Source organism: Oncorhynchus gorbuscha, linkage group LG04 (genome assembly GCF_021184085.1).
Source record: "Oncorhynchus gorbuscha isolate QuinsamMale2020 ecotype Even-year linkage group LG04, OgorEven_v1.0, whole genome shotgun sequence".
Lineage (NCBI taxonomy): Eukaryota > Metazoa > Chordata > Actinopteri > Salmoniformes > Salmonidae > Oncorhynchus > Oncorhynchus gorbuscha.
Genome location: NC_060176.1, coordinates 55,921,664 through 55,935,039, shown reverse-complemented (window position 1 = coordinate 55,935,039; position 13,376 = coordinate 55,921,664). Strand labels below are relative to the sequence as shown.

Below are 13,376 nucleotides of genomic sequence, written 5' to 3'. Positions count from 1 at the left end.
TGCCATTCACTGGCAGAGGGGTACCGCCGGCCAGGCACAATGGTCATTTGTCTTGGAGAAGGTGAATGGTTTTGGGAATGTCAAAAGCCAGGGGAACATAACATTTGGGGAGGAAGCCCTCCCTGATTAGACCTGCTCTGAACTGTGATCATAAGCGCTTAACTAGCTCTGGGTCATCAAAGAGCCTGCCTGCCTGTTGCACAAAGCGAGTTGTGCACAGGACAAATTACACTTCAAAGCCAAACTTTGAACTTGAAGTTAACTTTTGAATCTACATGCTACTCAGACGATGCCACTCTCGTCTTGCTGCTATTTTCAATTTTGACACTGAAATCTGCTGTCATATTTTATTAAAGAAATCAACTACAGCGAATACAGTTATGTGCTTATTCCAAATGCTCTAGGAAAAACCTAAGGAAGAAAGACAATCCAGGTCCAAGCCATATCTCAATCCCAGGACATGGAAGGAGGATGGAGTTAGTGAGTGAATTAATTAATAAATGAAAGAGAGAAAGAGACAGAAAGAGAGAGAGTGACCGAGAGAGGAAGAAAAAGCATGAGTGAGAGAGCACAAAAGAGAGAGTTCTGAATCTGACACACAAACACATGCCTCAGTCTGGGATTGGAGACACAAACATGCCTCAGTCTGGAATTGGAGACACAAACAAACAGGAAATGGAGAATTGGAAGCGGGGGCAGCTGTTTCAGATCAGGGCCCATGGGAGACACGGGACGGGACATTGGCATCTCTTTTACATTTTGGGAGAGGAGAAGCTCTCTGTCTGGCTCCAATCGGGGCCACTGAGCATCATCATCATTAATACCACCTTGCAGCTTCAAATACAGGGCATGGGCCAGCAGACAGGGGTAGATGACACACAGAAGACGATACAACTATATTTTGGGGACTGCTGTATGAAAACACTTTACATGAACATAAATATGGGACAATTATCCAAGGGGTGGCAGGAGTCCTCGGGTTTGAAGGGAGATATATGCGTACTGTATATATCCTGCAGTATGTGTACCGTCTATGCATGGAGGTCTCCTGTAAACACCTGAGGCAGACTAACCTGCTTTTTATCCTCCGTCACCACTGCCTCAACTCTGTTATTACGGTTACAGTATTCAGAGGTGAACTACTGTACCAAAACACCATACTGAGCTAAATAAGATATGATACTCCTAAGTATTTGAAAGAAATAGATGGCAATCCATCAATCCAAGATGGCGTAGCAGTCAGACGTCTTTGTCCTGTCGTGTCCCTTGTATATATCTTTTTACATCCGCATATCTTTTAAAAATATTTTCCTAAACCTCAACTTCTAAATACTCTCCTGCAACCCGCCTCACCCAATGTGGTGTGGAGCTGTTTTTTTCTTCTAAAGTATTTCTATTTACTTCGGGAATCCCTCAACTGAAGCTAGCCAACTAACTACCTACCAGTTATCAGTCAGCAAACCATTGCTAGCGGTCATCAGCTAACCTTTAGCTCAGAAAGCTCTCGCCAGTTCGAACAACGTGACTCAAACCAGGGCACAACATACCGGTTATTATTTTTATCCCCCCCCCCCCCCCATATCCCCGGATTCCTACCTCAAACTCTGAACATTTTCAGTTGGATCTTCGCAACCAGCTAACCGCAATCCCGGGTGACTACTCCTGACTAGCATTTCCATCCCGGAGCAAGCACCAATTAGCCTGAAGCTAGCCTGGCCAGGGCTCCTGTGATACCACCGAAGCCAACTCCTGGGCTACAATATCCAGACCCCTTCTACTGCCGGTACGGGGGCAGAAACGGGGCGGAACCCCGCCGATCCTCTACGACTGGAATACCGACATAATCTGCCTGAGGATTCCAACAGGCCCCTCAGGTACGACGTCCGCTGATGGCCCATTCTGCTTACCGCGGCCTACTAGCTACCTAGAGCTACCTGGAACCCTACTAATTCCACGACTGGTCTATCGACGTCACCACACGAAGAGGCAAAAACAGATTTATCACCATCGCGACGTCCCCCAAAGGCGAACTTGCTAGCACCGGTCTGTTAACTGCTAGCTTGCTTGCCCTGGTCTGCTAACTGCTAGCTTGCCTGCTCCGCTCTGCTAACTGCTAGCCCTGGTCTGCCAAATGCTTGCTTGCTAACCCGGTCTGCTAACTGCTAGCTTGCCAGCCCCGGTCTGCTAACTGCTAGCTTGTTTAGCCCCGGCCTGCTAACTGTCTGAATCGCCGTGTCCCCAGTCAGCCCAACCACTCACTGGACCCATATGTTCACTTGGCTACTCATGCCTCTCTCTAATATCAATATGCTTCGTCCATTACTGTCCTGGTTAGTGATTGCTGTCTTATTTCACTGTAGAGCCTCTAGCCCTGCTCAATATGCCTTAACCAACCATGTTGTTCCACCTCCAACAAATGCGATGACATCACCTGGTTTAAACGTCTCTAGAGACTATATTTCTCTCATCATTACTCAATGTCTAGGTTTACCTCCAATCCAGATAGCGGATGTTCTGAAAGACCTGCAAAATCTGGACCCCTACAAATCAGCCGGGCTAGACAATCTGGACCCTCTCTTTCTAAAATGATCTGCCAAAATTGTTGCAACCCCTATTACTAGCCTGTTCAACCTCTTTCGTATTGCCTGAGATTCCCAAAGATTGGAAGGCTTCCACGGTCATCCCCCACTTCAAAGGGGGTGACACTCTAGACCCAAACTGCTACAGACCTATATCTATTCTACCCTGTCTTTCTAAGGTCTTCGAAAGCCAAGTTAACAAACAGATTACCGACCATTTCGAATTTCACCGTACCTTCTCCGCTATGCAATCTGGTTTCAGAGCTGGTCGTGGGTGCACCACAGCCACACTCAAGGTCCTAAATGACATCATAACCACCATCGATAAGAGACATTACTGTGCAGCAATATTCATCGACCTGGCCAAGGCTTTCGACTCTGTCAATCACCACATTCTTATTGGCAGACTCGACAGCCTTGGTTTCTCAAATGATTGCGTCGCCTGGTTTACCAACTACTTCTCTGATAGAGTTCAGTGTGTCAAATCAGAGGGCCTGTTCTCCGGACCTCTGGCAGTCTCTATGGGTGTGTCACAGGGTTCAATTCTCGGGCCGACTCTCATCTCTGTATACATCAATGATGTTGCTCTTGCTGCTGGTGATTCTCTGATCCACCTCTACGCAGACGACACCATTCTGTATAGTTCTGGCCCCTCTTTGGACACTATTAACTAACCTCCAGACAAGCTTCAATGCCATACAACTCTCCTTCCCTGGCCTCCAACTGCTCTTAAACGCAAGTAAAACTAAATGCATGCTATTCAATCGTCTTGTCACCAAAGCCACATACACTACCCACCATTGCGACCTGTACGCTCTCATTGGTTGGCCCTCGCTTCATACTCGTCGCCAAACCCACTGGCTACAGGTTATCTACAAGTCTCTGCTAGGTAAACCCCCGCCTTATCTCAGCTCACTGGTAAACATAGAAGCACCCACTCGTAGCATGCACTCCAGCAGGTATATCTCACTGGTCACCCCCAAAGCCAATTCCTCTGTTCATCTTTCCTTCCAGTTCTCTGCTGCCAATGACTGCAACAAAATGCAAAAATCTCTTAAGCTGGAGACTCATATCTCCCTCACTAGCTTGAAGCACCAGCTGTCAGAGCAGCTCACAGATCACTGCACATTGCCCATCTCTAAACAGCCCATCTATCTACCTACCTCATCCCCATACTGTATTTATCTTGCTCCTTTGCACCACAGTATCTCGATCTCTATCTACCATTCCAGTGTTTAATTGCTATATTGTAATTACTTCGCCACCATGGCCTATTTCCTGCCTTAACCTACCTCATTTGCACTCACTGTATATAGACTTTTAAAAAAATGTTCTACTGTATGTTTTGTTTATTCCATGTGTAACTCTGTGTTGTTGTATGTGTCGAATTGCTATGCTTCATCTTGGCCAGGTCGCAGTTGCAAATGAGAACTTGTTCTCAACTAGCCTACCTGGTTAAATAAAGGTGAAATAAAATGTCAGTTTTTCTCAATGTTTACATATAATAACATACATTAAGAGTCAGACATTCCCTAGTGATAATGGCGGGGGCTGACTGCTGATGGACTGATTGAGTCTCAGTAGGAGGTTGACTCTGGATGTGTTCGGACACTGTGGGGTGTCAATCCCAATATCACAGTCACCATGGTGGCTTCAAAGTCTCTCAGTGGTCAATACATAGCATCAGCAATTCAGGGTAAATATACATAATTGGTTCTGACAGGACCCTGCTTAGTCACAATGAGAACATGTCTAAGAGGCTGATGGACTCAAAAGCTTAACACCCACCTGAGTGATGCACTGCAATCTCTCTGGGCCAACAAACTTTCTAGCAGAGACTGTGTGAGCTGTAGGAGTGTATGTTTTTCCATTACCACCAGCAAAGTAGCATCATTAGACTGAGGAAGAAAGGGCATTTCAGATCATAGTCACAGTCCTTATGGGGATGATTACTTTAAATAGGAACTTCGCCCCCAACTTTGTGGCTAGCTTCTCATACACACAGAACTTGAGCTCCCCTAAAACTCTTGTCTCTAGGCAAAGCCCACTCATGTTATGGTGAGATCATAGGTGGTCTCATATACTGTAACTGGTCTCATAAGGGGAGCAGTCCACCCAGCCATCAGCCGAGCTGCCACCAACAGGCCCAGATACAGTGAGAAAACCGATGCCAGGCAGGCCGAGAGAGAGTTTATTTATTCTTGGAGGGAGCTATGAGCAACACATTTTTCAACCCTATTAAATTCCCCACAAGGCTCCAACTGAAGCTGCATATCAAACTCATCTGGAGCTCATTATGGTTTTGTTAAATCGTTGGACATTTAATTTATGATAGGCAATCAATGATCGTCAGAATCCACCCTTTCATATACAGTGCATTTGTATTCAGACCCCTTATTTCCTAATTTTATGTTACAGCCTTTTTCTAAAAATGAGTAAATAAAAAAAACATCCTCATCAATCTACACACTACCCCATAAATGCAAAGTTACAATTATTATTATTATTATTTTTTGCCCCCAAAATACTGAAATATATAAATATTCAGTATTCTTATTTATAGAAGTATTCAGACCCTTTGCTGCGAGCCTCAAACTTGAGCTCAGGTGCATCCTGTTTCCTTTGGTCATACTTGAGATGTTTCTACAACTTGATTGGAGTCCACCTGTGGTATATTCAATTGGACATGATTTGGAAAGGCACACACCTATCTATAGAAGGTCCCACAGTTGACCGTGCATGTCGGAGCATAAACCAAGCCATGAAGTCAAAAGGAATTGTCCGTAGAGCTCTGAGACAGGATTGTGTCGAGGCACAGATCTGGGGAAGGGTACAGAAAAGTTTATGCAGCATTGAAGGTCCCCAAGAACACAGTGGCCTCCATCATTCTTAAATGGAAGAAGTCTGGAATCACCAAGACTCTTCCTAGAGCTGGCCGCCCGGCCAAACTGAGTAATCGGGCGAAAAGGCCGTTGGTCAGGAAGGTGATTAAGAACCCGATGGTCACCCTGACAGAGCTCCAGAGTTCCTCTGTGAAGATGATTGTCCTTCTGGAAGATTCTCCCATCTCTGCAGCATTCCATCTGGTAGTGGCCAGATGGAAGCCCCTCCTTAGTAAATGGCACATGATGGTCCGCTTGGAGTTTCCAAAATGCACCTAAAGGACTCTCAGACCATGAGAAACAAGATTCTCTGGTCTGATGAAACCAAGATTTGGCCTGAATGCCAAGCATCAAATCTGGAGGAAACCTGGCTCCATCCCTATAGTGAAGCATGGTAGTGACAGGATGATGTTGTGGGGATGACTGGGAGACTAGTCAGGATTGAGGGAAAGATGAATGGAGCAAAGTACAGAGATCCTTGATGAAAACCTGCTCCAAGTGCTCAGGACCTCAGACTGGGGCAAAGGTTCACCTTCCAACAGGACAACAACCCTATGCACACAGCCAAGACAACACAGGAGTGGCTTCGGACTAGTCTCTGAACGTCATTGAATGGCCCAGACAGAGCCCGGACTTGAACCTGATCGAACATCTCTGGAGAGACCTGAAAATAGCTGGGCAGTGACACTCCCCATCCAACCTGACAGAGATTGAGAGTAGAGAAGAATGGGAAAAACCTCCCAAATACAGGTGTGCCAAGCTTGTAGCGTCATGCCCAAGAAGACATGAGGCTGTATAATCGCTGCAAAAGGTGCTTCGACAAAGTCCTGAGTGAAGGGTCTGAATACTTATGTAAATGTTATATTTCAATTTTTTTGCTTTGTCATTATGGAGTATTGTGTGTAGATTGATGAGGGCAAAAAAAAAAATTGTACACTGCAACAATGAGAGGCACCACTGAAGAAAAAAAACAAGATGCACATACCAATTTAAGACTTGGAAAAACGGAATTGTGCTCATGTATTGGGAGATTCCACTGAATGTTTTAGTTGAAGAAATGTTCATATTGTTCTATATCCCATTACTTCTAAAATAACCTATTTTAATGAGTGGAGAATTTGGAGCGATCTTCATAAATCAATATTTCTGCTGTTTCCTCGTTAATCCCATGGCTAGTATTCAACTGGACGGACATTTACAGTATGACTACAGCAACGTTGTGCTTTACATTTGTACCTGGAGGAACACTTTTACCAGACTAACAATTATGATTTATGACAAACAAATGGATCCATGACAACCCTTATCCCAAATTCAAATTGATATCCTGCGTAAACTAGAGAATATATGCTGACGTGTCAGTTTCTGCTGGAGCAAGGGGCAGTTATCCACACGGTTACCTTGACAACAACTTACGGAATGTTCACATACCATTTGAACGCCCGAGCAAACCGCACCAACTAATAAAAAGGTCCATCTCTCCTGGCCAAAATCCCCCCATAAAGCGAGTGGGGCCTGCATCGTCCCCGGCTCGGTGGAGAGTGAGCCCAGCCTAGGGGCCTGGGAGGTAGACAGGGGGAATCTGAAGTGTCCCAGTTAACTTTTCCACTTCAGGGGAAAGAAAAACAATGGTGCTGATCAATCAGTGGGGATGTGGAGAGGCATGCTGCCCGCAGAGGGGCCACAATGAACCCTATCTTAATGGGCAGAGCGGCCAGAGCCCAAGTGAAAAGGCCTGGCTCTGTCAGCTCACAGCCCTCACTCTGTGGAGAAGAGAAAACATCCCCCTCCCTCGTACACCACTCTCCTGCCTCCACCACCCCCACACTAGCTTTAGCCTGCCCGTCAGACAGCACACCCCAGGCCTGCCAAGCCAGACAGCAGCTCTGCTCATGTCAGACCTGAAATAGCACATCAGTCCCAGCGATGTCTTCTCAATCTGTTTGGATATGGTGGTGGGGAGGAAGAGCAGGGAAACAGCAAGGAGGAGAGGGGAGACTGATTGAAGGCAAAGGTATATTTTAGACGTTGATCTGGAAGAGCACTTTCTGATTTATTTTATTTTTTATTATCTCAGGATAAAGAAAGCAGAGGGAGTCATTTCAAGTAAAAACCTTGGACTTTAACAACATCTAGTGACATTCCTACTGCTGTATGCTAAGCCGCCATCTCTCTGCTCCACAGCAACAACCACAACTTTGCACTCCAACCTGCCACACCCCCCAAAATAGACTGGGGTGAAACCAGTGGCTTGTGTGAAGGCTGGGCTGCTGTGAGCTTGTCTGCCCATCGGGACATACAGTATGGGTTGAAGGAGGGATAGACAGATAGATGGAGGGATGGGAGGATGCAGGGGTTGGATAAAGAGTTTAGTGGGGAACATGGTGAGTGTCACAGTGCAGTTGGCCATCCCCCAGTATGATGGTTTATACAGTAACCATCCCGTCCCTGACACAGGATGAGGCAGCCCACCAAGGCTACCCTCAGGAACCGCAGAGTGTAGAACTGGAAACCCAGACCGGTGATCCTGCCCCTAATGGCCCAATGACGAGCCATGTCTTCTGAAAAAGAAGCTTGGTTTTGGCCTCGCTCGTCCCAACAGGGATGCTGTTGTGGTCACTTGATGTTATGAACAGACATGCTGCTTCCTACTGATTCCTGGAGGTGGCCAGCAGCGGGGCCAACTCAACAGCTCCAGGCTTGGCTCAGGGTATCCTGGGAGGAATCCGGGACCTGATCCAACTGTCGTCTTTAGTAGGCTGGTCTCTTCCTTTTGTCATGGTGTGCTGGTCCAGCAGATTGGCTAGCTAGTAGCTAGCACAGGGCAAAAGCAGTCATGCACCATGACAAAATGTGTCAAAATAAGATACTTCGATTGCAGGAACAACTTTCCATGTTCTGTATTTCAATTCATGGAAATTATCTCCACCCATCAATTTGGGAGCCAGGCTAATGAATCATCCAACCCAAAACAAAATGAAGCTTTTTTTGTGCATTAACATAACTGTACATTTGAGATCTTTATCAAGCGCATTATCTAGCTCAATGGAAGGCTATTGTCATCAGTAATGGTGGCTGAATATGGGCCTATACACAGCTACTGTGCTCTATGTTCTGAATCCATTGTGCATGAGTGACGTATGATGCTGTCAACTCTGCTCAGTCTCCTCATCGTTCCAGTGTGGGTTTCTGGGTCGGGTACAATGGGTATCTCTGTGCTGGAGCTGGTTGTATCGTATAAGGGAGGGGAGTGATGGTTCTGGGGAATTGTTTGGGAATGGCAGAGGCCCTCCCATGTCCCAAGTGTCCCTCTGCCTCTACCTTCCTTGCCCATCTCCTAGAGCTCCCCAAGTGCCCCATCACACAACGGCAGGCCTTGTAAGGCTGGGGAAAGCCAACACCAGCCTCCCAGAGGCCCTGCCATTAGAGCCACTATTGTACAGGGCATTTTCTCAGGATATCCAACACTCCGGTAAATGGGCGATCCAGCACATCCCAGTTTCCTCACTTGGAAAGCCAAAACATGGGTGGAAAAGCCTTTTAGACGCTTTTCAGAGTGGCTGATCACCTGATACAGCAGTACTCTGTACCTCTCAGGCGGGACAGAGGGCCTTGTCAGGGGAGCGGAGGCCCCGCTGCTCACAGGGCTGCAGTGTTCCTGCCAGCAAGTCGAGAGCAGCACAACACTAAAACACAGTGTGTCCATGCAGGCAGGGCAGTCCTCTTCCCAGCCGTATACCCGCCGAGCATACTGAAAGGGCTCCACTCACTAATCCCACATCCTGGGTGGGAGGCTCGTCTCCTCTTTCAGACCAGAGAGGCCTCCACTGGAGGAAGAGCCCCACCAAAATCCCCTCTCATCCACCGGTGTGGATCCTAGTTAACAGCAAGCTGTCAGGCTTTGAGGAGAGGACAGAGAGAGCTCTACAAGACAGGCTCCAGCCAAGCCACAGTGGAGGTGGAGTGGGTGAAGTGGTGAATGAGGGCTCCCAGGGTACTGTCTGTAAACAGTAAGTCAGCCCTGTCAAACCACGGCAAGGAGAGGACACTAATACTGTTAACTTGTGTTACATTTACAGGTCTGACAAACAACCAAAAACATGTATCTAGCATGTCATGTCTCTTCAGTTCAAAAACACGGCAGTGTGTGACTCCAAACATTTGGTTAAACAGGGGGGGGGGGGGGGGGACAAGTTGATACTGGAGTGAGACAGAAGGAATGTGATGGCTCCCAGAGGGGGTGAGAGAGGGGGAAATGGATTCCAAACTTGAGATGAAGAATGAGGGAAAAGGGTGAGCTTATCCTGAAATTGTCCGAAAAAGTTGAGTAAAGATTCTAGACCGTTTGGCCCACCTGCCTTCATAAATACCACATACATGTAAGGTCATCTCAGAGAGCCACGAATGACAGAGGAGCATGTAAGTCAGTGCATTCATTAAAGGCTGCAGATAAAGATCTCAGACAACTAAATAGTTCTTAATAGTCGACACCCCAGTCTGCCTGGGGCGTCTGATGTTCACAAAGAACATCTCATAACAAAACAGTGTCCTTAGGAACGGTCTGCTCTGCACGGTGATCCAATCAGGAAACTGATTCATGTCTGCACAGACAGGCATCTCTGCACCCCTCCCCTGCTCAGCACAACCTTTTGGAGTACACCAACATGCACAGCTAATACTCTTAAATCATGTAAGATAGAGTGACTGAATTTGACTGAAATTGAAGGAATGCAGCTTGCAACATAAGCTGATTTATTTCCCAGTCAAAAACTCCTGTTCTAGAAATAGGACAGACAAACCACAAAAAGGGAAGAGGATTGACCAGACACCCCAAAGGAGTGTTGACAGACCGCTTGATAGTGATGATAATTGTAACATCTGTCAGCTATGTGCTCTCAGAGAGATCATTAGAGTATACTGAACAGTACAAGTTACTTGGCTGGCAGCGATGGGACCAGACTCATCATTAAAATAACTCAAGAGAATATCGCATATCAGACCAGAAGTTTCAGAGTGGCCTCTGCTCAAGTCATCTGCCCCTTAGATGAAGAGCTGAGTTCAATCTTCATTTTCCAGGCCAAAGAGACCATATTTATCTAGCTCCAAGAAATATTCACAGAACTTATAAAATGAATGGAATTCCATTCCCTGTCTCCCAGCCATTAAAGGTCTCGTCTGTTGTTCCTGCTCTGTCATCTCCCATGTTGTGTCTTCTGTAAGGCCAATACTTGGGACTGGGGCCGTTATACATAGCTGGAATATCTTATGATGAACTTTCCCACAACATTCGCTCTCCTTTGGCTCACTTTCCAGACGCCTCTTTTAGTTGCTGGAATAGTAAATAAGCAGGGTGAATTCATGAAGAAATCAGCTTATATCCCAACCCCATATTTTACTGCTAGTGAGACAAGTGAATATTGCACTAATGAGTCTAATATACTGTAGCAAACCACTAAAAAGGTCAAATATATTGTTTCACTGAGAGCTAATCATTCTCTTCCTTACATTGCTATTTGAACAAACCATTTCCAGATTGTATCCCAACCTAATGTCAGATCTTTAAAAAGTGACCTTTCAGTTCCCCCGGCAATGAAAATATCAAATTATGTCTGCATCCTGTCTTTCTTGCTACATTGTAACGTACAATGGCCTTGGAAACTTCAATCATCAAGCTGTGCAGTTCTTTGGTCTACGTTTACACTGATGGGTTACGTACGTTGAAATAACATAGGAAGGAAAGGATCTGCCAAGGGACCTTGTCCCCGGGTATGAGACAGACCTACCTGTGCCAGTGGTCTGGACAGTCTGTGACTCGATGTCTTCTCTTCTGGAGACCACGAACGCAGCTGGATGCTATGAAATGACAGAGAAAGATTACACTGATAATGGTGTTTTGCCATCTCTTCCAAAATAACCATAATGGTCTCAATCGAAATACTTGACCAAAATGTAATAAAAGTGCTTAAAAATGGATAACATAAACATGGTATAACACTTCTCATTACCTTTCATATGAATTTATAAAATGTGCGTGTTTAGGGTCATGGGATCATATTTACTAAGTCTCAAGATTACTAGAACAGGAATAGATAAGGATGGTCGAACAGCCCTTAATTATTTTTTTACATTGAAATGCTAGTCATTTAGCAGACTCTCTTACCCAGAGCGACTTACAGTTGGTGTGTTCACATATCACAGTGATAGAAAGTACATTTTTCCCCAATAAAAGTGCTAATAAGGGGGGAAAGAGTCAAGTGAGAGTGTTCACAAAGGCTTTTTATGTGTATTTTGGGATTATTTGAGAAAGTATTTGATGAGGTAGGGTTTCAGGTTTTCAGAAAATGGGCAGGGACTCTGATATCCTAACTTCAGGGGGAAGCTGGTTCCAACTTTGGGGTGCCAGGACCGAGAAGAACTTGGACTGGGCTGAGCGGGCCCTCTGAGGGACAAAAGACCAGAGGTGGCAGAACACAATGATCGGGTTGGGGTGTAGGGTGTGAGCACAGTCTGAAGATGAGGAGGGGCAGTCCCTCTTGCTACTCCATGGGAAAGTACTATGGTCTAGTAGTAAATGCAAGCTTCGACTGGAAGCCAGTGGAGTGTGCGGAAGATCGGGGTGACATGGGGAACTTGGGAATGTTGAACACCAGGCAGGCTGCAGTGTTCTGGATAAGTTGCAGGGGTTTGATGACACAAGTGGGGAGCCCAGCGAACAGCATGTTGCAGTAGTCCAGACAGGAGATGACAAGTGCCTAGAATAGGACCTGCATCGCTTCCTGTGTGAGGTAGGGTCGTACTCTACTGATGTTGTAGAGAATAAACTTGCAGGTGCAAGTCAATGCTTTGATTTTTGATGAGAACGACAGGGTGTTGTCCAGCGTCACGCCAAGGTTCTTTGCACTCTAGGAGGGGGACACCGTGGAGGTGTCAAACATGATGGAGAGGTCTTGGAGCGGGCAGGCCTTCCCCGGGCGGAAGAGCAGCTCTGTCTTGTCGAGGTTGAGCTTGAGGTGGTGGGCCAACATACAAGTTCAGATATCTGCCAGGCACGCAGAGATGTGTGTTGCCACCTGGGTCAGAAGGGAGGAAGGAGAAAAGTAGTTGATTGTCATCCGCATAGCAATGATAGGAGAGACCATGTGAGGATATGACGGTGCCGAGTGACTATGTATAGAAAGAAGTCGAGGGCCTAGAACCGAGCACTGGGGGACACCAGTAGTGAGAGTACTTGGTGCAGACACAGATCCTCTCCATGTCATCTGGTAGGAACGGCCTGCCAGGTAGGATGCAATCCAAGAATGTGCAGAGCCTGAGACGCCCAGCCCTGAGAGGGTGGAGAGGAGGCAGAGCCTGAGACGCCCAGCCCTGAGAGGGTGGAGAGGAGGATCTGATAGAACCTGAGACGCCCAGCCCTGAGAGGGTGGAGAGGAGGATCTGATAGAGCCTGAGACGCCCAGCCCTGAGAGGGTGGAGAGGAGGATCTGATAGAGCCTGAGACGCCCAGCCCTGAGAGGGTAGAGAGGAGGATCTGATGGTTCACCGTGTTGAGTGACACATCTGACTGATTAGGGTCAAAAAGATAAGTCTCGGAGACATAGTGAGAGAGTTGGTCAGAGACAGCCTGCTCAAGTGTTTTGGAAAGAAGGGATACCGGTCAGTAGTTTTTGACATCAGTGGAGTCAAGTGTTGGTTTCTTGAGTGGGGGAGCAGCTCAGGCCATTATGAAGTCAGAGGGAGGAATGGGAGAAGGTCTCCAGAGATGGTCTGGAGAAGGGAGGACGGGATGGAGTCGAGCGGGAAGGTTGTCGGGGGCTGGACCTCACTAGTCGCAGGATTTCATTTGGAGAGAGGGGGAAGATGTCAAGGCGTTGGGTAGTTTGTCAGGCATTCAATTGACCCAGAGCAAAATAAGGTT

The 13,376-nt window shown here is 46.7% G+C and overlaps 1 protein-coding gene across 5 annotated transcripts in view; it reads right to left on the bottom strand.

Annotated features, from left to right (window-relative positions):
* Positions 1-13,376, bottom strand: part of LOC124034321 (PDZ and LIM domain protein 2-like) — a 59,872-nt gene that overhangs the window by 11,733 nt on the left and 34,763 nt on the right. For all 5 annotated transcript variants that reach the window (XM_046347350.1, XM_046347349.1, XM_046347351.1 and 2 more), the window contains one exon: positions 11,245-11,314. In XM_046347350.1, coding sequence (XP_046203306.1) covers positions 11,245-11,314 — 70 coding nt within the window. The remainder of the gene's footprint in view (positions 1-11,244; positions 11,315-13,376) is intronic.